Here is a 24,383-nt window from a genome sequence, read left to right as displayed (position 1 = left end):
TTAGAGCTGTCTGACACCTGTCTCTGGCAGGAGATATTGGGCTTGGCTTTTGGCCACAAAGAAGTGTTAAGATGGAAACTGTTGTATCCAAGATTATAGTTGGTCTTATCAGCTGTTTCATTACTTCTCAGGTTTGACTCAAGTGACAACATAAGACATACAGATAGCACTGTGTCAACGGGAGAAGCCCTCCCACTAACACAGCTTCTATCTCTGAGGGAAGTGGAGTACCTCCACCCACAGGAGACGCTCCCTCATAGGCATAGGTAGCGTCTTCACTAAGTGCTACAGAGGCATAACTGCACTAGTGTAGACAAGCCCTGGGATCTGCATTTTGCATAACACCTCCGAAAATCAAACCACTGATTTAGCTGCCTCACTTCAGGCACCCAAGTTTGACAATTTTGACCATAGATTACAAAGCATAAACATTCAAAAACCCTTTCATAAGCCGACCGTATATTTCAGGGGTTGGAAAACTTTGGCTCTTGGCCCATCAGCGTAAGCCGCTGGCGGGTTGGGATATTTTGTTTACTTGGAGCATCTGCAGGCATGGAGCCCCTCAGCTCCCTGTGGCCATTGCTTGGGAACGGTGAATCGCAGCCACAGGGAGCTGAGAGGCTCCACGCCTGCAGACGCTCCAGGTAAACAAAATGACAGTGTATTAGATATTCAATTCAGTGATTCCATAGAGTTTAAAGTCATCAAATTTTGGTGTAGACCCGTTTATAAGCTGACCCCTGCTTTTGATGCGTCACGTTTTTTTACCAAAAATATTCAGCTTATGAACGAATGTATACGGTATAATGTTTTAACAAAATGTTTGTGAATTCATATTTAATATGTACCTCACATTTATTCAGAAATACAAATGTCCCAATGCAATGCCCTTTCTTAATGACAATCAAAACATTCCTAAAAATAAATGTTGTATAATTTAAACTATTATAATAACTGCTTAATGAACTTATAAATGTTTTCTTGTAACATCTCATTGCTTAATCAATAGTTTGGGTCTAATATAAAAAACCCACTTCTGCTGACATTTGAGTATAGTATATTAAGTTTAATTAATCAATGTGAAACTGTAATTTATATTTCAGGAGATTTTTCAGTTTTGCCATTCCGATGTGATTATCTTGATTTTGATATGAGGCCAAATTCAATTCAGACACTTGAAACTTGGCATTTGTTTAGTTTTTCAATGCCATGCTGACCTTGGAAATAGAAAGCATTTAAATCTGACAGGCCGCCAGGTCATCTAACCAAGGTTTGTAGAGGTACTTTTTAGTTCTGTTGGAACTGTTGCACTGTTTTCAGTTTCCTTCCTTATGTAGCCCCAACATTGCTGTTACTCAGATCAAAGAGCTGTGAGCATCAGGAAAGGAAATGTTTTATAAAAGAAGCTTTCTCTCTTACATGTATTGATATGTTTATGTAATTTTTGTTAAAAGGTTTTTGTTGACAGCTTCATAGTCAGCTGTTACACATCTTCATGCTTCAAGTAATTCCATTTAAATAAAAACAACTGTGGTGTGGGGTATAAGCAAGAAGTGAATTTTTAGGAAGTTTAACAAGAAGTTATACAAATGAAAACTAGGGTTCAGTGGTTCTCAAATTATGGGTCGGGACCCCAAAGTGGATCACTAACCCGTGTTAATGGGGTTGCCATGACAAGCTTAGACTTGCTGGGGCCAGGGACTGAAGCCAAAGCCTGAGCCCCACTGTTTGGGACTGAAGCCTGAGGGCTTCAGCCTTTGGCAGTGCTGCTGAGATTACAGGCCCCCTACCTGGGGCTGAAGCCCTTGGACTTTGGCACCCCTTCCCCTGTGGGGCGCTGGGGCTCTGGCCTATGACCTGGGGTGGCAGGGATTGGACGGGCTAAGGCTTCGGTCCCCCCTCCTGGGGTCGTGTAGCATTTTTTTTGTAAGAAAGGGGTTGTGGTGCAATGATGATTGAGAATCCCCTGCTATAGTTACATAAGGTGAATGAGATCACAACAAAACCATATTGTTTTTCAGGCATATCTGAGGTCAATATGCTGACATACAGATCAGATTTGTAAAGCCATTTGGAAGACATTAGAAATGTGTAGAACAGTGAATAATCTGTAGTCTTTTACTGGCTAAAAGAGGGTTAAATATTTAAGTCCTGCTGAAATCATGTGTACCAGTAATAATGCCTATTTCCACATCCTGACCCATCTCTACATAGTGACAGTGTAGAATTAAATAATTTGGCAGAAAGCAACAAGAGGTTTTAAAATTATTGGACAATAATTAGTGTCTGCTAGGGAAGATGCAATAAAATTTCAAAATCTTGACTGATTCGAGGGTCTGGGTAAAATCTTCAGAAGTGCCTAAATGACTTAGGAGCCCAGGTCCCATTTTCAAAAGTGATATAGGCATTCAGACACCCAAGTCACATTGACATCCAAATTCAGTGGCACTTAGGCTTCTAAGTCACTTAGGCACTCTTGAAAATGTTACCCTCTGCATTTTTTTCCTCTCTTTAAATTATCTAATAGTTTATCTGAGTTTCCATTTTTGCATATGTTAGTAAACTGAACTGGACTCTCATAAAAAAATATGTACAGTACCATTCCAAATCTAGATGATCTGTTTTTTCTCCTTGAAAGAAATTGTAGGTTTATATATCAATTTAGGATATGTTGCAGTTTTTTCATGTTCAGTTAAATCAAGCTTCTCCCCACAAAAACAGCAGATCTTGTACTTTTATTGTAGCAAGTTAGTGTAAATGTTTACATTTGTAAATGTTTTGAATCCTTGCATAATTACTATACTTAAGTATTACCCTTCTTAAATTCTGAACATTATAATCAGAGCTCCCAAAAGATCTAAATAATGAGGTCCAACTCCAAAACTCTATACTGAATCATATAATGAATCACATCACAGAACAAATGTATCATTTGGAATAGAGAATATTTCGCTGATGCTTAAGAAACATTTTAAAGTGAAGAAAATATAATTAGTGATTGAATAAATCTAATATATTTAACAAGCAAATGGAAAGACTGAAATGTTGTTCATGATGTATTGTGTTTCATAATTTAAAAATGTCTTTTTATATTATGAATCAAATCAACATTTTGCAGTGGCAAAAGAAATCACTTGTGAAAACTAAATGAGAATTTATTATTTGGAGTCATTAATCTATAACAATGTATGCTTTTGGAATTATTAACAAAAGACTAGATGGAGGAAATATTGTAACTAAAGCACTGAGACAGCAGAAATAAGAAAAAAAAATTGCATAAATATATCATATCTAGTAGGCAATTCAATAACATTTTACTAAATATTTTAGAAACACCATGTTGGAGTACAATACATGCAACTATATTCACTCCAGAAATACATGGATTCAAGAATACTCAGTATCCTTTTTCAAAGATCTTTAACATCAGAAAACTTGTTTTGGGGGATTTTTTTAAATTGTGGACAGAATACTGTGACTGTTTTAGTCTCACATTAGTCTGACAGTCACTAATGTATGTATATCTAGAATTAAAAGGAAAAAGCCAGCCAAACATAATAGTAAAATAATCATAATGGGAAAAGAAAATCAGAAATCTCCTAGTTTGTTTATATATTTATTATCATTTCTGTGGTACTCATCCCCATATAATCTGAGCACCTACTTATGGATATAAAAGCAACATCACAGTAGGATGTTTTTTAAAAGTATTACAGACAATGTGTGCCACAATGCCTATACCTGAGTATGGCTTTTTCAGGGTTTTTTAGGTTCATTTGCACCCACAGCAATCATTAATCCCCACTAAAGTCACAAATCTGAGTGGTGCTGGGACACCATATGCCTGGTCACAACGCCCAGAGCGGAGTGCTGAGTCCAGCCTTGTGCCAGTGCTGGGTGAGTGTGGGGCATGCTCATTCTCCAAACCCTGCCCTCTACTCTGAACCTGGATTAAGGTTGTGGTGCCATGGCAGAGGGTGCTGCTGAGCCTGACCAGTGTCCCACTTGACTATAACAAGAAACGCTTAGTAGAGTGCACCCATTGAGTCATGAGGCTCCATCTGTCCCTGTTATAGCTAACTTTACTAGAATTTCTGTTCTAGGGGGCCATTTCCAATTCTTTATTCCCTTTTCAGTTTTTATATCTAGCTGAATTTGCCAAATTTGTTGCCAGTCTTGTCATAATTTGTATTCTACATCATGGGCACCAACTGGGGTTTTTCCTCCTTTTCAAAGCATGGAGCCCTCTCTCTCTCTCTCTCTCTCTGTTTGTTGGGTTTTTTTTAACCCAAGAAGCCCACTCTAGCTTCAGGATGTACTGCCAGCAGGTGGAGCTGTTTAGAGAACCAATTGCCTCTCTAACTCCCCAGTGTCTTTCCTCCACTGGAAGATGTGGGAAGTTCCCTTCTCTTTTCTCTGTCTCCAGGCAGGAGCTTTTTTCATGATATGTATATTCTTTTATTTTTCACCCTGTCTTTGGTGCTCCCTTGGTAGGGAGAAGATATTTTTAAAACAGGACCCTACCGGACAGTGGTATTGCAGGAGAAAACACAGCAGTGTAGCAGGCTCAGCTAAGACCAAAGAGGCTTCTGCTGTGGATCAGTTGTGCAATATTGCACCACTCTGCAGCAACGTGGCACACAAGCCTTACACCATTTTGGGGCGCAGATTCAGCAGTGCAGCAGTGGAAGCCAGCTTTTCAGAACCTCTAAGCCAGGGATCCCTGACCATTTGGTGCTCCAGGCCAAAGTAGAACATAGCAACAAGGGCAGACTACAGCAGTAGCAATGTGGCAGGCAAGCCTTCACTTGTTTGAGGCTGAAATTCAGCAGCAGGCCCTGGCATTTTGGAAACAACAAGCCAGAGGTCCTTGGCTGTTTTGTCCCCTCTCCTGGCTTTCTTCTTCTGACTGAAGTGAAATATAGTGTCCAGGAGCATCTTCAAGAAGCTGCTAAATGAGAGGGTTATGAAAAACCCACAGCACAAGATGCCCTGCTCCTTTCAGCTGCTACAGTAACTACGTATTTTTGACCCAATTATTCCAACAAGGGCCTTAGCCAGTCCTTGTTATGGTCGGTATCTTGAATCCATGCCCTGTCACTGGTTCTGTCAGTCTCTCTCTCCTTGGGGGGCAGGTGTGACTCCCAGAAGTTCTGAAACCAAAACAACAGGTTTAAAAAACCACTACTGGCTGAGGTTCTCCATTTTTGGTACCAGTTTCCATTATATCAAGGCAGTCCAAGGGTTCTGTGCACTGGTCACGGTGCACCTCTGAATGCTACAAATTTTCGTGATTATCAGAACCAGGAATCAGATTCTTTTCTGCAGCACTGTGAGAGCTGAGATAATGCCACTCAATTCCAAGCAAGAGGTTGTCCTAGGACACTCATCAGAACAGCTTTTTAAAAGTATAGCAGCTAGAAAGGTGATTCTCTTCCTTAAGTTTCCATCCAGAATTGGATGCCATTCATAAAATAGAACACCAGGGCTACTGTTGCATGCTAGAGCAAGAAAGCACAAGCTAAAAATCCTGAGTAAAACAGGAGGAATTCTTTTTCCTGGAGCTGAAAGTTTTGCTGACTATGTATTACATTGATTGTTTGTTTATAGTACTGCCAACTATTTGCTGGGTGTTTTCCAAGCCCTCATAAAGGAGCTGTGCTCTGAGGCACTCACAACATAAGACATCTAAGGATTAAAACCACATGCATTTGAGCAAAAGAGCAGTATGTAGGTTACGTATTTAAGCAGGTGCCAATGGGATGCTATTGAACAAGAACTAAATCATTTGAAGTTAACAGAACAGTAGTAGCCTAGGAACTCATGGTCTCAGACTCGTTCAGATGTCAGTTCAGCATCTTTGAAACTCCTGATTAGTGGGAAATTCTATTTCAGGATCCCCTCAAACTTTCACACCTATGGCACATTGAACCCAAGAGGTTTTACCTTCTGGAGCATGAATATTCAGGAAAGCTTATGAACTTCCTGCTCAATTCTATGAACGGTTTTCAAATCTGGGCATTTCAAGGGTTCTGCGAACTTGAACCTGGTGGTGCTCTTGAAAGGACAAAGTTCGTCTGTATCTCACAACCAGGGACATATTGCAGTTCTTTCTAGGTGGGCTCTTGATTGGGTTTGAGTCCTACCTTCCTGTCGGACCAAGGCTTAGTGTTAGGAGACATATTCCTTGTAGCATATTCCTTCTACATCTAGCCCTTTTTTAGCAGCACTCTCACATTTCCCAGGACCTTTAAGCTGTGTCTCTTCAAAATCTGTCTGGAATCCTTATGTGCACCTTTTCCCTGGTGAGGTGACTCTCAGGGCTGCATCAGGATTCTCTGGTTTTCACTTGAACCAATCTTCTTAAATTTGCTTTCCTTATGTTCAAAGCCAGGGATAGGCAATCTATGGCACGCGTGCTGAAGGTGGCACACAAGCTAATTTTCAGTGGCACTCACACTGCCCGGGTCCTGGCCACCGGTCCGGGAGGCTCTGCGTTTTAATTTAATTTTAAATGAAGCTTCTTAAACATTTTAAAAACCTTATTTACTTTACATACAACAATAGTTTATTTATATATTATAGACTTACAGAAAGATACCTTCTAAAAACATTAAAATGTATTACTGGCACGCAAAACCTTCAATTAGAGTGAATAAATGAAGACTCGGCACACGACTTCTGAAAGGTTGCTGACCCCTGGTCTAAGCCCTTCAACTACCAGGATAATTAGTTTCACTCTTTAGCCGTGATCGAGACATACAAATTCTGTTTATGCAAAGCTAATGCTTGAAGAAAATGTTAGGATTAGTTGGCTGCCTAAGGAAGGGTGCAAATCATTCACTATTTCCAGCTGGATAATTCAGGAATTTGTCAGGCCTCCTACAGATTTTTCACAAATTACACTCCCCTTCCCCTTCTGTGAGGGCTCACTTATTCAGGAACCTCGCCATTTCCTGGCAGGACAACTCAGTACTTCATTCAAGTAATTTTACTGTGTGGCTGCCCAGTCTCACTGTATTTTTTTTGCTTTATCTGTTACTTTAAAGTAGAAGTATTGTCTTTATCTTATATTATTTTTGGAGAAAAGGTTCTGCAGTTTCATTCTTGGTTTTCTTCGTTAAAATCTTTCATATGACGGAGGAAGGAGAGAGAATAAAAGCAAAAACTCCAGACAAACAAAAAACAATCTTCAGATTGAGTTTTTTCCCTCTCAATTCAATTTTATTCATGTTTTAAGTTTCCCTCCTGTTAGTGGGGATTTGTTTTGCTGCTGACAACAACCCACTTGTAAAATATCACAGAGCAGCAGTGAAAGATCTAATTTGCTTAGCTAGTTGTAATTTTTCATTCTCTGAATTGGCACATGTTGCTTCGTGTCCCTCCACCCAAGGCGTCACTTACTTTTGCATCAAATTCCAGTTGGAGGGGAAATGTTGCAATCAGTCCTTTTTCTCTTGCAGAACATTCCTGCAGAGAGAGAGAGAGAGAAAAATGGGGTTTCCTCATATTGGGATCATTTCCATTTTTTTGTATAATAAATTAATAAGATGCAAAAGATGAAGTATCCTGCCTGGAAACAGTGAATCTTTCATAATGATTATAAATCAGAATGTATAGCTTGTCTTCTCAGCATAGGCAGTTGGCTGGGATGTTGGGGAGGCGATCAGTTCTCTGAATAGCTCCACCTCCTGGCACTACATTGTGAAGCTAGGGAAAGGGGAAAGTGGGGAAGGTTAAAGAAAAAAAGAGGCACCTTGCTGTTTGGAAGATGAGCAGGAATAGGGTGATTGATGGGTAACAGAGCATCATGTACCAACTTAAGAAAATATTGGGTAGGTAAGTAAATTTTTACCATTTTTCTTTTTTTAATATAATCAACCAAAATGGTTCAGCCATTTTCAAAATCAAAGAGTAGGAGCAAAAATACTTTTCCTGTGATTTCCTATGAACAGCACTCATGCATTAGTGGTAGACGTTAGAAATGTGGATTTTGGCAGGAGGTAGTTCCTAAGTCAGAGATGTGTCTTTTGTTGGTCTTTTGCTAATTGGCTGTGACTTGTCAAAGTCATACTGTTTTTTTAAGTACTTTGTGCATGTACACTGGATTTTGAAATGCAATCGTTCAGTTGTTTGCCAGTGTTCTATTAGTTCTGTACATACGTACATAGCTTTGGAAAGTTCATAGGCAATGCTGTGTCTTTCTCTATGATTAATGGTGTACAGAGAAGGAGTCAGGAGGATGAGCATACTAGTGCTCTAAAATAGTATGTATTCTTAGGATGCTATGCTTGGAAATTTGATGGGAGTTGACCACCTAGCTCACTTGAAAATACCAGCCAAAAACCCTGGATAGATAAGAGTCCTGACTCTCCTAGCAATTCTTTCTTCTCTCAGAAATTCTTTAGGTGCTGCCATTTTTAAAAGCCTGTATTACTGTACTGCTGAATCTGACCTTTCTTGTGTTCTGTTTAAGATTGTAACTTTTTTTAAAAGGCATGAAAAATCTACAAATATTTTTGTACCTTCCTTTAGTGAGTTCTTGCTGACTCTCATTAATCCATTATTTTCTAGATATTCTCTGATTCTGTGTTTTGTTAGTTTTTTCAACGTTTTCCTGAATTAAAGTCAAGCTTCTGGCTTTGTAATAATCCTGGATCTTTTCTTTAGCACTTCCTGAAGCATACAATATTAAGTTCCTCGTTTCCAGTGACTGTGTGCTGTTTTCAATAACTTTAAATACAGCCCTTTGAGATACATTGACAATGTGAGTCAGCATATGAAGCCAGACTATATTCTGTTTAATAGTTTGCCTATTGGTTTCTCATTTCCTTCAGAATTTGAGAGGAACCCTATCTGGGTCTGCCATTTGTTAACGTCTAATATCTTAATTTGTCTGTCACCAGATTTGGCATCACCTCAAGCCATTTGAACTCTTCCTCCTTCTTTAGAAAATGTGTACCTGTTTCTGGCATTTGTTCTCAATCCTCTTATGAGACCACACCGAAGCAAATAATTTTTTATTATTTTGTAGAGCCAGCAAGTTATCTGTTTTATGTTAGCTCTTGTGAGTTGTGTTGACTCTTCCACTGATCTTCCTTGCATATTTGAATTTTTTTATTCTCCACAGTCCCCCACCCTCCCACCAATGGTGAGTTTGGGACCTTTATTTTCAGGATTTTTTTCCCCTGTTTGCCTGATTCAGGTGGGATACTTTCTGGAACTCTTGAGAAGTTTTGAAAGGTATAATTCTACCATCGAGCTGGAGTTCTGTCCAGCAGGTTAGTGGGTCAAGATGGTGGCCAAGGCAGAGGAAACAAAATAAACTCCAAAACATGCTTCTGCAGCTCTTGCAGTGCCCAACTTCCTTCAGATATCAAGGACCTCTACTGCACTTGTTTCCTTTCCTTGGCTGACATTAAGCCACATGCACTTAAAGGCCCTGATCCCACTAATCACTGAAGCATCTCTCAGCACGAGAGTGGCCCCACTGACTTCAAGTTATTAAGGTAGTCACTGGTGGTATAATTACTCAGAAAATTAATGTGGTCGGCTGACTAGTTTAACTTGAGCTAAATTAGCATTTTGTGGTATTGCAAAACCAAATGTAACTCTATGTAAGTCCCACATGGTAGAAGGGATTTGTATTGTTGTTCCTTGTCCTGAGTGGTTAGCCAGTGTTTGGGTTCTTGCCAGGTTGTTTGCTTTAAGAGGAGAAATCTGTTATCGAGATCAGATATTTCTTTGGTGCAGTCCTGTTTATTTACAAAGAATGTACACAAGTTCTCATTTCACTGAACACAGTAGGAACAAACAGTGGCAATTTCCTTATTCAGAAATCCAAATTTGCTTTCTCAGTGAGTACTCTATCCAAAAGGAGTTCTTTCTTGGCTTTGTCCCAAGTCTACACTCACAGTGCTTACCTACTTTCTGCTGGCTTTCCGTGGCTTTCTAGTTGCTTTCTGCCTCTGACATGTACAGCTCCAGCCAATCCATGCCCCACTCTTGCATTTGCGATCAATTCCTCTGAAGCATCTGGCAGCCGCTGTCAGAAGACAGGATACTGAGCTAGATAGACCATTGGTCTGACCCAGTGTGGCCATTCTTATGTTCGCAGTGAATCCCTCAGCCCATAGGGCTCAGTCCATACTACACTGGCCAGTGCTTTGGGCAGTGGCTTTCACTACGCACCCATCATCACACAAAGGGACATTTAATTGCTCCTCCATTTAGCCTTGATAAAGGATGCTCAGCGCACCCATTGAATGGTCTGTGATTGATGGGAGCCATTAACACCTTCCAGCATCGCAGAATCAAAACAAGGGTGTCAAGAGGACACTCCTACTAAGCCTATTTCATATCTACCTTGTGATGAAAAGCAACAAAGAATGGTGTGAAATAAAGCATTACCACCATGACTGTTGTTTATACCCTGTGCACACTGTCCATAGGAATGAAATATCTATTTTTAAAAATGTATCAAAATGCTGTGCGTGAAGAATATGTTGGTAGCATTGAAAATATATATAAAATATAAAATTGGCACCCATTGAGATGTAAAAAATACAAAGTATGATTGAGGTTCATAAGTTTGGTTCCACAGTTAGCAGGGAGCACAGAAAGTCTGGTAGCTTGTGTGAATGGCCTATATCTCTGTGGAATTTGAAGGCTAAACCTTCTGCATGAGGGTCAGCTCACCCCACCCCCATGTATGAGAGTAAACTCTGAGTTTTCCATGTCCTTTGTGGGAAGTATTATAGCACTAATATATGAAATAAATCTCAATTCCATAGTTTTATTAATGAAAAAGTCCAAGGAATTTATTTTTCTGCATTTATCATCAGTATTGCTATGAAAAATATAGAGGTAGAAAGTACTTCAAGTTAAATGTTACAGTTACATGGATATTCCCCCACCAACAAGTGATAAAGAACTGGATCAAACAAAAACTGCTTGTCTTCACTTCCATGGGTCTTCATTGCCCATCCACCACCCTACCTATCCTCTCTCATTCACTACCAAGATGTCAACTTTTGCCTCCAGGGCCAGCTCCATTACCCACTTGTTAAGTTTTCAAACAAGCATCTTCATGCTTTCTCTCATACTGCCCCCACACACTTGAGAGAAGCTGTCCGGGAGCATCCGCAACACTAACTAGTTATCCTCCTTAAAAATCTCCTTTTCCAAGATGCCTATAAAAACTTGGCCATGATTAGGCTGCTGGTGTGCTAAGACCACTACCTAACATGCTGACCAATCCTTACATCCTTATACTGTTTGTCTGTCTGATCTCTCTGTTGTCTCTTGTGTTATCATTGGATTTAAAGCTCTCTGAGGCAGGGACCATCTTTTTGTTCTGGGTTTGCACAGTAGCTAGCACAATGCAGTCCTTGTCTGTGACTGTGGCTCTGAAGTGCTTCAGGAGTATAAATAATAATGATTCCATGTGTGACAGGTTGGATCACAGAAAGCCCGTTGGGACTGCCACCTGAGGTGCTGGGACTACCTCTGAGCCCATTTTCCCTGGCAGCTTGGGACTTCAGTACCCTGTCTTGTTGTTGAGCCAGACACACTAGCCTGCTGCAAATAGAGACCCAGGTCTGAACCACGTCCCCCACAAGCTGCAGGCTTAACTGAAAACAGCTTAGAAAGTGCTCCTGTCTCCAGCACCCCAGATAGGCAGTTCCCAATGGGATCCAAAACTCAAATAAATCTGTTTTACCCTGTATAAAGCTTATACAGGGTAAACTCATAATTTGTTCGCTCTCTATAACACTGATAGAGAGATATGCACAGCTGTTTGCTCCCCCAGGTATCAATACTTGCTCTGGGTTAATTAATAAGTACAAAGTGATTTAAATATAAATATAATATAAATATAAATATAATATAAAGTGATTTTAAATATAAAAAGTAGGATTTAAGTAGTTCCAAGTAATAACAGACAGAACAAAGTGAATTACCAAGCAAAATAAAACAAAAACACGCAAGTCTAAGCCTAATATAGTAAGAAACGAAATGCTGATAAATCTCACCCTCAGAGATGTTCCAATAAGCTTCTTTGACAGACTAGACACCTTCCTAGTCTGGGTCCAGCAGTCACTCACACCCCCATAATTACTGTCCTTTGTTCTAGTTTCTTTCAGGCATCTCTTTGGGGTGGAGAGGCTATCTTTTGAGCCAGCTGAAGACAAAATGGAGAGGTTTCCAGGACCTTATATAGTCTTCCTCTTGTGGGTGGAAACCTCTTTGTGCTCCTGTATAAAATAACCTAAATCTGATGGAGTTTGCAGTCACCTGGGCAAGTCACGTGTCTAAGAATGCCATTGTTTACATGTTAGTTTGAAGATTCCCAGGAAAGCTCAGTTGTGGATTGGCATCTCCCAAAGTCCCTTGTTTAAGTACTCCCAGTTACTTGAATTAACCCCTTCACACAATGTTGACCAAATCTGCCTTATGTGCTTCTGTCATAACATTTCTTCCCAGATCTGGACCTGGGAGCGTCCAAAATATGGGTGTTAGCATGAAAACCTCCAAGCTTAGTTACCAGCTTGGACCTGGTATTGCTGCCACCAGCTAGGAATTATACAGTGCCTAGCTCACTGTGGTCTCCCCAAAACCTTGCCTGGGGGACCCCCAGACTCAGATGCCTTGAGTCTTACAACAAAGGGTAATAACCCCCTCCCCTTGTTTCCTTGTTACTTCCTCCCAGGCTCCCCTCCCTGGATGACCTTAGGAGATTCCCTGCTTCCAGTCCTGGAAACACAAGTACCGAGAGATCTAATCTCTCTTCCTCCTCACCCAGAGGGTATGCAAAGTCAGACTTAGTAAATCTAACACAAAGAGATTTTCCCCCTGACTTCTTCCTCCCACCAATTCCCTGGTGAGCTGCAGACTCAATTCCCTGTAGTCCCCACTAAAGAAAAACTCCAACAGGTCTTAAAAAGAAAGCTTTATATAAAAAGAATGAAAAAGGACATAAAAGGGTCTCTGTATCAGGGTGACAATATACAGGGTCAGTTGCTTAAAGGAAAAAAATGAATAAACAGCTTTATCCAAAAAGAATACAATTTAAAACATTCCAGCAACTACACACATGTAAATACATAAGAAAACAATATAAACCTATTGTCTTACTATCCTTGTACTTACAACTTGGAAACAGAAGATTAGAAAGCCAGGAGGTAGAAAGATCACTCTCAGAGCCGAGAAAAGAACAGACCAAGAACAAAGAACTCACACCCAAAACTTCCCTCCACCCAGATTTGAAAAAGTCTTGTTTCCTGATTGGTTCTCTGGTCAGGTGTTTGGTTCCCGTGTTAACCCTTTATAGGTAAAAGAACATTAACCCTTAGCTATCTGTTTATGACAGCTTCCTACAGCAAACACTTTAAATACAAGCATAGAGCCAACGCTCATAACTTCAGATACAAAAATGATACATGCATACACATAGGATGAATATATTCAGTAGGTCATAACCTTTGCAAAGATATGTTACATGGCATATCTAGCCTAAAACATATTCCACTTATGTCATATTTACACTCATAAGCATATTTCTGTAAAGCATTATGGGATGCAACATCACACCATGCTTATTTTTAAATTCCATTTTATATTACTCATCAGTGGGAAGTGATGGTTTTAAATGTCAGTACGTGTTGGTGAGCAAGCACGCTGCTGGCATGGAACATTAAGATTCTCGGGGTGTCAAACAGCACAAAATTGTCATGGGTTCATCTGTTATATATTGGCTTGTTAGCAGGGCCGGCTTTAGGAACTGCAGGGCCCGATTCAAATACCCGGCGGCTGTCTGGGTCTTCGGCGGCACTTTGGTGGCAGGGGCTCCTTCACTCACTCTGGACCCCCTCGCCGCCAAAATGCCACCGAAGACCTGGAACGAGTGAAGGACCCCATGCCGCTGAAGATCTGGACCGCCGCTGGGTATGTAAAAAAAATTAAAAAGGTGCCTAAGGCTCAGGGCCCTCTTAAGTGCAGGCGCAGGGGAATTGGCCTTAAGCTGGCCCTGCTTGTTAGAGTCAGAAACAGAATTGAAATAGACTGTTGCGACAGAATGGAAACATTAGGTGCTATTTTCTATCAAGGGTATGTTTGTGTGAAGAAAATAAGTGGAAGAATTAACATAGTGTGTTCATTTGTCTGCAATGCGTCTGAAAGTTATAATAGGCAGATGTAAAATGACACTGATAACCTGAACACATACTCTGTGTTTATGTTGTGAATAAACATTTAAGACCCTCTAGTGAATTTGTGCCAGATCCCTGTTTCCAACTTTATTTTTCCTCTTTGATATCCTTTTAATGTTCCAGTATTGACAAGTTCGAATTCTACTGCCATTTTAACAGGATCTAAGGAGGGACTTGCTTAAATTAATGTAATAATCTACTTTAATTTATTGTTCAAGGAGTTTGACATAAATAACTTTACATGAGCCAGATTAAGTAGTCCCTTTTTATTGCTGCTAAGTGTCTATCGATTCAGAATCATTCAGCTGTAATGCAGATGGACTTTTCCCATGCTAAATATTCTCAGCGATTAGTAAACTTCTGCAAAACACAAAGAATATGAAATCCAAGAAACTATATCAACCTTTTACAAATTCATTCAACTTTATTTATTAAAATAATGCTGTTCATGTCTTTGGTAATCTATCTTGATAAATTATCAGATCATTTAATTTTCTTTAGTTCTTGAAAAATATTTTGTTTTCTGTTCAGTTTAAACATGTACATAACCCAGAAAACACTAAATATAGTTGTGCCCTTCATTCCTTGGACAACAAAAGTGAAGGTTATATGATAACATAAATGGAGGGAGGGGACTAACAGCCCTATTTGTTTTTGCATTTTGATGCATTTCTTTGATGCCTGGACAGTTTGGTATTTGGATATTTATTATGCAGAAGCAGAACACATGTGTTGTGAAAAGACTGATTTATTTTCAATTGAAAAAAAATACATTGTGATAAGAGTAGCACCTGCTAAAATCATTTTTCTTGAGATCTTGGATTTTATATACTGCATCGTTTCAGAGGCCTTGAACATAGCTTCTGCCAACTTAATACAGCTTGCAAAGCAACGAGCTGTGAAAAATTAGGATCACAATGTCATGATCATAAAACCTTCTGTAATATGTGCATAAGGCTATTTGAATGATTTCAGTTAGTCACAACTCTGAACTTTCTTGAATCCCATGAAGCTTGTTGAGTTACAGCCTAGACTGCAGGCACCACTGTTTTTTTTTATTGTAAGTCTTTCAGTCAGGAGGAAAAATCCAAAATATACTTTCCAGTGTCATCTTTGTATTGAGATGGGAAAACCGGAAAGGATTTGGGGGAACAGAAAGTTGCAGAAGCAAAATAAACGTAGAAGTAGAGGAAATGAAGCAAAATTAAAGCAAAGAAATGAGAGGGATCATAAACAAAAAATGAAACAATGTGCATGGTCAAGGGAATCATCAAATGTAAGAGAAGGTCTGAATACAGATGCAAGGAAAGAAGAATATGAGAGAAACACAAATAAGTGAATCACCTTTGCAGGCTTTAGCCTTACCAGAAGATAGAACAGTTTGGATATAATATGTGGAAATAGTACAAAAAATGTTCTGCTTGGACTAAGGAGAAATTTAAGTCCATTTTATGTTGTCAGAGGAATGTGAACCAGATTACCTGTCAGTTATAAACCCACCTGCTTCATTTTCACTTTCAAATTTAGTTCAAGGTGTTGCTGATTATCTTTAAAGTTCTGAATGGGCTGGAACTATGAGGGTGTGGGTGAGAGTTTCTGGGACTGAATTTTGCAGAATTTGTTGTAGGGCTGGGGGAGAGGGGGTATTTCTCATCATCAAGATTCATTTCTCTTTGTCTTCCAAGCCAGGCACAATGGCCCACTTGTTTGATTTAGCTGTTTTTTGATTTGTTTCTCCTCCTCACAACATGATCCCCAGTGCCTGACTGCAGCAGTAGTGATTTTGAATAATGCACTACACAATGTGGGTAATTTTATTTAGTATTATAAAATGTTGAAAATAAATGCCTAAATGCAGTTGTTGTTCTATAAACCTTTAAAATGAGTTAAATTAGTTTTCTCATACTGACAGCAGATTTTTTTCTGTGGTCAAGTGGTCAACTTCACAGAGTTATGGTTGAATTATTTTGAACCCCTTTTCACCTATCTCCACCCCCATCAGGCTGACTGACAGGCAGTTCAGTTCCCAAAAGAATTACAGAGGATGATGTCTTGGTTTTCATTGATATTTATGTAAGTATTTCCTAGCTTTACACTGTGTAGTTTGGGTCTTTCACAGATACATTGTTTGTAGCATCATGCACAGTCATTGTGTATGATTCTGGGAGAGCACACTTGAGAGAGCAGCACAACACATTTTAGCACCTACAATACAAGTTACAATTCCTGATGCAACTCCTTCTCTCACATTTTTAATTTTTTCGTAGCCTACCACATAGTGGTATCTCGCTGCATGGTATCTTTGTATGCAGCCTCGTTTTTCCTTCTGATTGCCATGCCTTTTCTTTCTTAGTACGTGTTTTTTCATTATAACTCAATTCCTTGTGATCTGCTTTTGGGTCAGGGAAATTCTTCTTTGCCTGCCTACTATTTTACATACCTGTTACAGCACTTACTCATTCTTAGTCCTGTGATAATGTGTAACACAGAGATCATATTCAGTGGTGATTTGGCTGTTCAGCAATGGAAATTATATCCAAGAACTCTCAGGCATGTTCTCAGCAAAGTGTAAATGCAGAAGTTTGCATTTATAGGAACATAGAGCAACGGTCTGACAGAAAAATTCATGTAATGTGATGTGAACTAGAATCGAGAGAGTTGATGCACCTTTGTCTCATACTGTTAGTGTAAGGATTTATTATAAATATTGGAAAAGAAGGAAAATATGTTGAGTTGCAATTTCCATTTTTACATTTGCAAGGCATTAAAAAGATTCCCGTTTCCCAGGTTAAAACAAGAATGTTACATGGACATTGTAGGTCTTTGGTTACTCTTCAGTCTTACTATCAATCTCTTCTAGGAAATTAACTGATACTTAGTATAACTGGAGAGTTTCATTTTACTGTCTAAGAGTCCACAGCTGCACCAGGAATGTTTTGAAAAACAATTTAGTCTGATTTTGATTCATGAATGTGAAGAAAGATAGAAGTGTGGGAAATACAGAACTATTTATTACCAGAAGTTCAATTTCCATGTCCAGTTCCACAGGAATGACATTGGTTTGTGTATCTGTGTTTAAATTGTTAGTTAATGCTGCTATTGCAAGTTGATTGTATATGAGTTTATAGTAAAATGATCGAATCTAGTCTCCTTTCTCAAGCTGGTAACTAAGTATCAAAAGTAGTAACAGGAAATAGAGTAGATTATTTTCTGTAGTCATTGCAAGATGTAGTTGCTAGAGAGAGGTCTTTAAGTACTACATTTGTTGATAGAATTGTAACAGTGTGCAGCCCAGTTAACACTGTCAGTATTTCGAATTTCGAACTTAATTTACTTATCAGCAATTTGTTTATGACTTGACATTAAAAAAAATGACAAAGAAGGTATGTAAGCTGAAAGTTGTGTTCGTTTACAGGTTTTTCTTGCAGAATGCTAATTTAAACAAATGCTTTCTTTTAAATAGTCGGTGGTGGATACAGGTCATCTGAGTGCCAAGTTTCCTTCTCTTTGCTGGGCCCTGGCTCTCAGTTTTCTGATAATCATTAATTTAGGATTAATTATACAGCCAAATCAAGGTTGTTTTATCCTTCTACATTGTTGTTTTCCTGTTAATACTTAATTCACAGTCTGAGGAGCAACAGCCTCAGCCAAGAAAGACTGTAATACATCTGTAAGCCTCCCAATGTGGAGGAAGAGGAGGAACTCAAAAGTGACCTTTTTTTGCATACTGCTATACTGTGAATAACAAAAAAACTTGCTTGAACAGGAAGGATGATTAATCTTTGGAGCAACTTTTCTAGGGGCATCGTAGATTCTCCGTCACTTGTCTTTAAATCAAGATTGAGAGACTTTCTAAAATATATGCTCTGGCTCAAACAGAGGTTATGGGCCTGATGCAGGAATTACTGTGTGAGGTTCTGTGACCTTTGTTGTACAGGAACTACATTATCATAATGCTGTCTTCTGACCTTGAAATCTATGGATCTTGAAAAATGTACTTTAAAAATATTAAATGCATGTTTACTGAACAGACCTTAAAGATTCCATAAGAACGGTCACATTGGGTCAGACCAATGGTCCATCCAGCCCAGTATCCTGTCTTCTGACAGTGGCCAATGCCAGGTTCCCCAGAGAGAATGAACAGAAGAGGTAATCATCAATAATCTATCTCCTATCGCCCATTCCCAGCTTCTGGCAAACAGAGATTAGGGGCATCATCCCTGCCCATACTGGCTAATAGCCATTGATGAATTTATCTAGTTCTTTTTGAACCCTGTTATAGTCTTGGCCTTTACGAGATCCTCTGGCAAAGAGTTCCAGAGTAGCTGTTCTACAGTACATTGGTTAAAAAATATTTTCTCCCAAATATTACACAAAATATGCATTTGGAGTTGTAGTTGGTCTATCATGGAAATACAGGGTTTTTGGTTTTTTTTTTCAAATAGAGCATGATTCATTAGGTAAATAAAATGAATGCCTAAATACATGGTGAATAAGTATATGTTTAGCCTATACTAAATATTCAGAGTGGCTAATCTAAAAGGCCAGTGTTTTGATGGGATATGGTGGAATTTTTAGGGAGGTTATAGTAACAATGTCTAAAGTATGTCACTGTAGTCAGTGTGAATTTGCATGATTTGTGTAGGTTCATGACCTGTCTCTGTTGGATTAGGTTTGCATAGACCAAAATACATATTTATCCAGAAATGTATCCTATTATCTCCATCAATGAAATGTAATTGTTAACCTTTCATAAAACATTGTATGGGAACTGATGTTTTGTGGTTTGGGGTGAGGGGGTCAACTAATTATTCAACTAATACGAATAAAAAATAGTCCATTAAAGGACAAAGATATCATTAAGAATGATGAAAGAAAGAGAAGTCAAAATGATTCCATTTCACCTACAAAAGAAAAACCTAACTCTGTTGTTTCCAAGACGTACTCATAGGCAAAAATGAGAACATAACCAGTGGAATGTTCCAAACATTTTAAGGGCATTGCTTATCAATTTTATTGTTTGTTAGGTTTCTTAAAGCTTATCCTTTCAATTGTAGGAGGAAGAACTGGAGACTCAAATTTCATTTCTCCAAGGACAACTAAATGACCTAGAGGCCATGTGCAAATACTGTGCAAAAATGATGAACACACATCTTGGTAAGTGAAGTACCCTAGACAATTAATGCTGGCCTATAAATCTTTCTTGAGGTTTTTTCCATGTTTGCATACCTGAAATTATGTAATAGTTCTGTAATATAGTGCATATAACTTTGTAAGTCATGTTATAAACTGAATTAATGTACCAAATTGTTGTAACAGCTGTTTCTAACCACCATTTTTTTTTAATCTTAACCTTCTTGCTTTTAAATGTGGGTGCTTTTTAGCCTATTGATTAACATAAGAATAAAGAGCAGACATGTTGGGACAGATGGCCTTTTCTTGTTCTTATATTTCTTGTATTCTAAAGGACCACACAACTCAGCTCGTTTTACAAGTCCATGTGCAGTTCAGCTGTTACACAGTGATCCTTGATACATTGAAGTATGTTTGTGGAAAATCTATATATTTTCATCAGATGTAATGGAGTGGTGATTACTTTTTTTACATAAAAATGTTTTGTTGCTCCAGTTACCAGGCTGGTTCCTAATCTCTTCTGCCACTTACTTCTTGCTCTGACATTAGCAGCAGAAGACATGAATTAACAAATAATTGGTGTATTGGGAAATGGGATCAAGAGTGAAAGTTATTGGATTTATATACTACAAAGGCAAATTGGAGAAAAAAACTGCAGAGGAGCCCAATGTATGTGTTATGTAGACACAATGAGCAATGCTCTTATAAAATTATATTGAGCCAAATTCCAGGAATTGCCCTAGTCAGCCACATAGTGTAAAAACTGCCAGTATTACAGCCCTCACTAGAATCTTCCAGCCATGTTCTTTTTGGGAAAGCAACCTTCACTTGGACCTTCCAGTTGTTATCTCTCTGGCTCTGCTTCACCTGCCGTTTCCAGTCCTGGATACCTGGTGATATTCTAGGTAACATGTAGTCAAAGCTTTTTGTTTTTCTAATTGCCCATCTTTTCAGTGCTCCAGAGTATATAGTCATGGAGAACGAGGCTGCTTCTTGACACCTTCTGTCTTTGTACAATACTTAGTTCTAGTCCAGTGACTCTAAGTCTAGTGAGGCATATTTTTGACCACTCAAGATTCTGAATTTGTACTAATGCCTTTTTGATGTATTTTGCATTAAGGGTTTGCCTCAGTAATCTAAACATCCCATTTTCTCCAAGCCAGTTTTAGAGCAACTAGTCCTTTGGAAGCTCTTGAAAGCTTTGGAGCTTAGTTCCATGTAATGTGGCATTGAGCTTCATAGTGTTCTGGGTCTTTCTCTGGTTCCCTTTCCCCCCCCCCCCCCCGTTTCTCTTTCAGGATGTGGTCCTTTTCCTGAAGACCACAGAGGTAGGAAGGAAGAAGGCCGAGCTGCCTCGGGAAGTTTGGATGTAGCACATGGGTGGACAAACTATGTTCTGCCTGGCCTGGGAGGCTTGCCCCCGGCCCCTCCCCTGCAATCTTCCCTACTCCACAACCTCAGCTCGCTCGTTCTGCTGCCAGCGCAATGCCCTGGGCAGTGGGGCTGTGAGCTCCTGGGGCAACACAGCTGCAGAGTCTGGCCTGACCTGGTGCTCTGCGCTGTGCAGTGGCATCAGCAGCAGCGTAACCCAGCTCCAGGCCAGCGGCACAGCTGTAGCGCTGCCAGCCACCAATGCTCCAGGCAGCACAGTAATGGGGCAGGGAGCGGGGGGGTTGGATAGAGGGCAGGAGAGTTCGGAGTGGTGGTTAAGGGGGAAACGGGGTTGAGTGGGGGCAGGGGTCCCGAGGAAGCAGTCAGGAAGGACTGGGGGTCGGATGGGGTGGCGGGGGCAGTCAGGGGAAGGGGTTCTAGGGGCAGTCAGGGGACAGGGAGAAGGGGTGGTTGAATGGGGCAGGGGTCCCGGGGGGGGCCGTCAGGGATGAGAGGAGGGGTTGGATGGGGCGGTGGGGGTTCGGGGGCGGTCAGGGGACAGGGAGTGGGGATGTGTGGATGGGGCAGGGGTCCCAGAGGGGCCATCAGGGAACAAGGGAGGTTGGATGGGGCAGGAGTCTGGGGGGGTGCAGATAGGATGTGGGGGCCAGTCCATGACCCCCTCCCCTAACCGGCCCTCCCTACAATTTCCAAAACCCGATGCGGCCCTTAGGCCAAAAGTTTACCCACCCCTGATATAGCAGGAAGTTATGCTGCAGGAATTGAACATGATATTTTAGGTCTATCTGGAACTGTCACCTGGACCCAGTGAGCTTTGAGGGGGACCACCTGAAAAGCCAGCTGCTAAAGCCATCCCAGGGGACTCCAGTAAGCCTGGTCAGAAGCCAGTCTAGAACAATTTGTCCTTGAAGCAAAAGCCTGAGTTTCATCACTCAGTATTGGTGCCACTCAACCAACACAGTCCCAGTTTTCTTCTCTGCTCAGCAGATCTGCTTCACTAGTTCTCTTGAAGCAATCTGCATTCTTCGCTTTGAAGCCAAATGTTCCAGGGCATACTAAGGCCTGGCATATCCTGGTGGTGGTACTGAACTCCAGCTCATGGGAAAAGGTGTCATGTCCACAAAACTATTGAGCACAGGAAACAGTGAATGAGAGCCAGCCACCCTCAACATACCACTACCAAAGCCTGCAGCGTAAGCACTCCCTTCTTGAACCTGTGATACTGAGCAACAGCCTTCTTAAGACAAAGTATTTTTGTTTAGTAGTTGGAAGAACCTTTATGCATGTCTATCTTGTTTAAAGCACTGCCATCCCATAATGTCAAGCTGGGCAGGATTATCTTCTTCAGACACCCCCATGGGTGTCTGTGCCTGAGTGTCTTTGTCTGGTTCTCCCTCTAAGTATGTCCTTTTAAAACCTTCCCAGCCTTCATTGTTCTTCAAGAAGCCTCCTGGTCAGATAAATTCCTAGGCTGCCCTGAGGGGCCATGGTTATTGGAACAGTGTCATCAGATTTAATATTTCTGGCTTTGTCCCTTAACAACCCTCAAATGGAAGCTGTTAGACAACTATCCTGACTAACTAACTCTGCCTGGGTTATCCATGATGGTACCCTACTGGGGAGAAGTTCATCAAAAATATTCATGCAGAAAGCACAATTCCAGTGACAGATCAAGGTACACTATTAGCAGTTATTAAAGAGCACCCTAATATTCGTCATACTGAGAGCACAATTCTTGACTTGGCTACTCATGTTAAGAGCTTCAGCGTTGACCTGTCCTCTCTCCAGTCAACATAGTATGCTGAATTACATGTGTGAGAGCTGGGAGAGATTCATGAAGACAAGGAATACTGTTTGAATGGACTTTTATTTACAATAGTCCAAATTTTACCATAGAATTATGTATTTTTATATAAAAACTCTACTACATTTGCCGGTCATTTTTTAACAAAGATACTGTGGCAATTTATCACAAAATTATCTGTAGAATAAATGAGTGTACTGATTATCAAAAATATTTAATAGTTGCAGAATACATTTCCCGTCAAGTTATCTGAAAATGACTTGTGATCTTCTGAGTAAGTTTTTTACTCTCCTTCTGCTATGGGAATATATTTATTACCACCAGTGACTATAATAGTTCATTATATAGGTTACATATTTTTCATAGTCCAAAACTGCTCTAAACCACTCTTAAATCCTATATCCTACTTTAAAACTTTGAACCTCTTGTAATTATCTTTTTAAGCAAATCCACAATTGTACTGAGTATACATTTTCTTTTACATAATAGCCCTTTGTATGAAAATAATTTTGTTTAAAAAAAAATCTTTTGCACAATTTTCCACGCCACCACAAAATGACATCATAATTTTTTACCTAAAACATGCCAATTTGTTACCATGGGATTGAACAAGAGATTGCCAACATTATAAATTCACTCCATGGAATCCGAAGAAGGAACAGATGGGTAGAATGGCAATTTTTGTTTGTGTATATGCACAAAAGCTTTCTCATTAAGTGCTCATCTACTTCTTTTGCTGCACCACACACTGACGACATAATTATATGTTTATGACTTGGCAGTATGGGAATGAATGATGTTCTATGAATATTAGAACTTAGTAGCACGTGGAGAAGTTAAAACTTGTTTTTTATGTGTGATGAAAATGAATTGAAATAGGTTTATGATCTCTGAGATGGTTCAATAAGATGGATGTGCAGAGCTTTAACCTTCTGGGATTTCCTTTCTCCAGTTTAATATAGCAGATCCGCGCACTTAGATCCATGCATGAGAATGACCATTAACTTCCCAGTAAAGGATGGCATGTGCCATGGCTGCTGAGAAGGTCTAGTGACTCTTAACGCATCCAACTGCCAATCTTTAGATTTGTATTAGTGGCTAGGAATGCCAGATTGGAAGGTAGATCTTGATTCTCTTCCCTGCTCTGCCACAAACTTGCTACATTTCCCTTAATGTTTCTCTTCACATGTATTGGTTTTCTTCAGGAAATAATATTCTGATCCTAGTGTCCTTAATACTGTGATAATTTGTTCCTATATTTTAAAATATTTTCAACATTTTTCTTATGAAAGGTATACTTAGTGCACCTCAGGATGCAGTGCTTCACAGAACTTTAATTTACTTGTTAAATATTACATACAATTTAACATTTAATATGTTATATCCTTATTCATTATTCCTTCTCTTCTCTTTTACTACACCTCTACCCTGATATAATGCTATCCTCCAGAGACAAAAAATCTTACCGCGCTATAGGTGAGACTGCATTATATTGAACTTGCTTTGGGCCTCCTGCTCCTTGTCCCTTGACCGCCCCCTCCAGAGACCCCCATCCCTGATCACCCCCAGGACCCCACCACCTACCCAACCCTGCTGCTCCCTGTTCCCTGACTGCCCCAACCCCTATCCACACCCTCCACCCCCTGACAGGCACTCACCAGCAGTGGTGGGAAGTGGAGCAGTCCAGCCCACTCCACTCCACTCCACCAGCTCCCAACCGTGGCGCTCCACTTCCCACTGCTGGTGAGTGTGGGGGAGTTGGGGAAAGGACGCCCCCTGTACTCACCTGCAGCAGGAAGAGGAGCGCCGCGACTCCAGCCCGCTCTGCTTTCCTTGCCCCGGCC

At 40.1% G+C, this 24,383-nt stretch overlaps 1 protein-coding gene across 4 annotated transcripts in view; it reads left to right on the top strand.

Annotated features, from left to right (window-relative positions):
• The window catches only part of TBC1D5 (TBC1 domain family member 5), a 518,872-nt gene that overhangs the window by 448,794 nt on the left and 45,695 nt on the right, over nucleotides 1-24,383 (top strand). For all 4 annotated transcript variants that reach the window (XM_030550915.1, XM_030550913.1, XM_030550914.1 and 1 more), the window contains one exon: nucleotides 19,268-19,367. In XM_030550915.1, coding sequence (XP_030406775.1) covers nucleotides 19,268-19,367 — 100 coding nt within the window. The remainder of the gene's footprint in view (nucleotides 1-19,267; nucleotides 19,368-24,383) is intronic.

This window comes from Gopherus evgoodei, chromosome 2 (assembly GCF_007399415.2).
Source record: "Gopherus evgoodei ecotype Sinaloan lineage chromosome 2, rGopEvg1_v1.p, whole genome shotgun sequence".
Lineage (NCBI taxonomy): Eukaryota > Metazoa > Chordata > Testudines > Testudinidae > Gopherus > Gopherus evgoodei.
The sequence above is the reverse complement of the archived record's forward strand: the minus strand, read 5'-3'. Positions and strand labels throughout refer to the sequence as shown.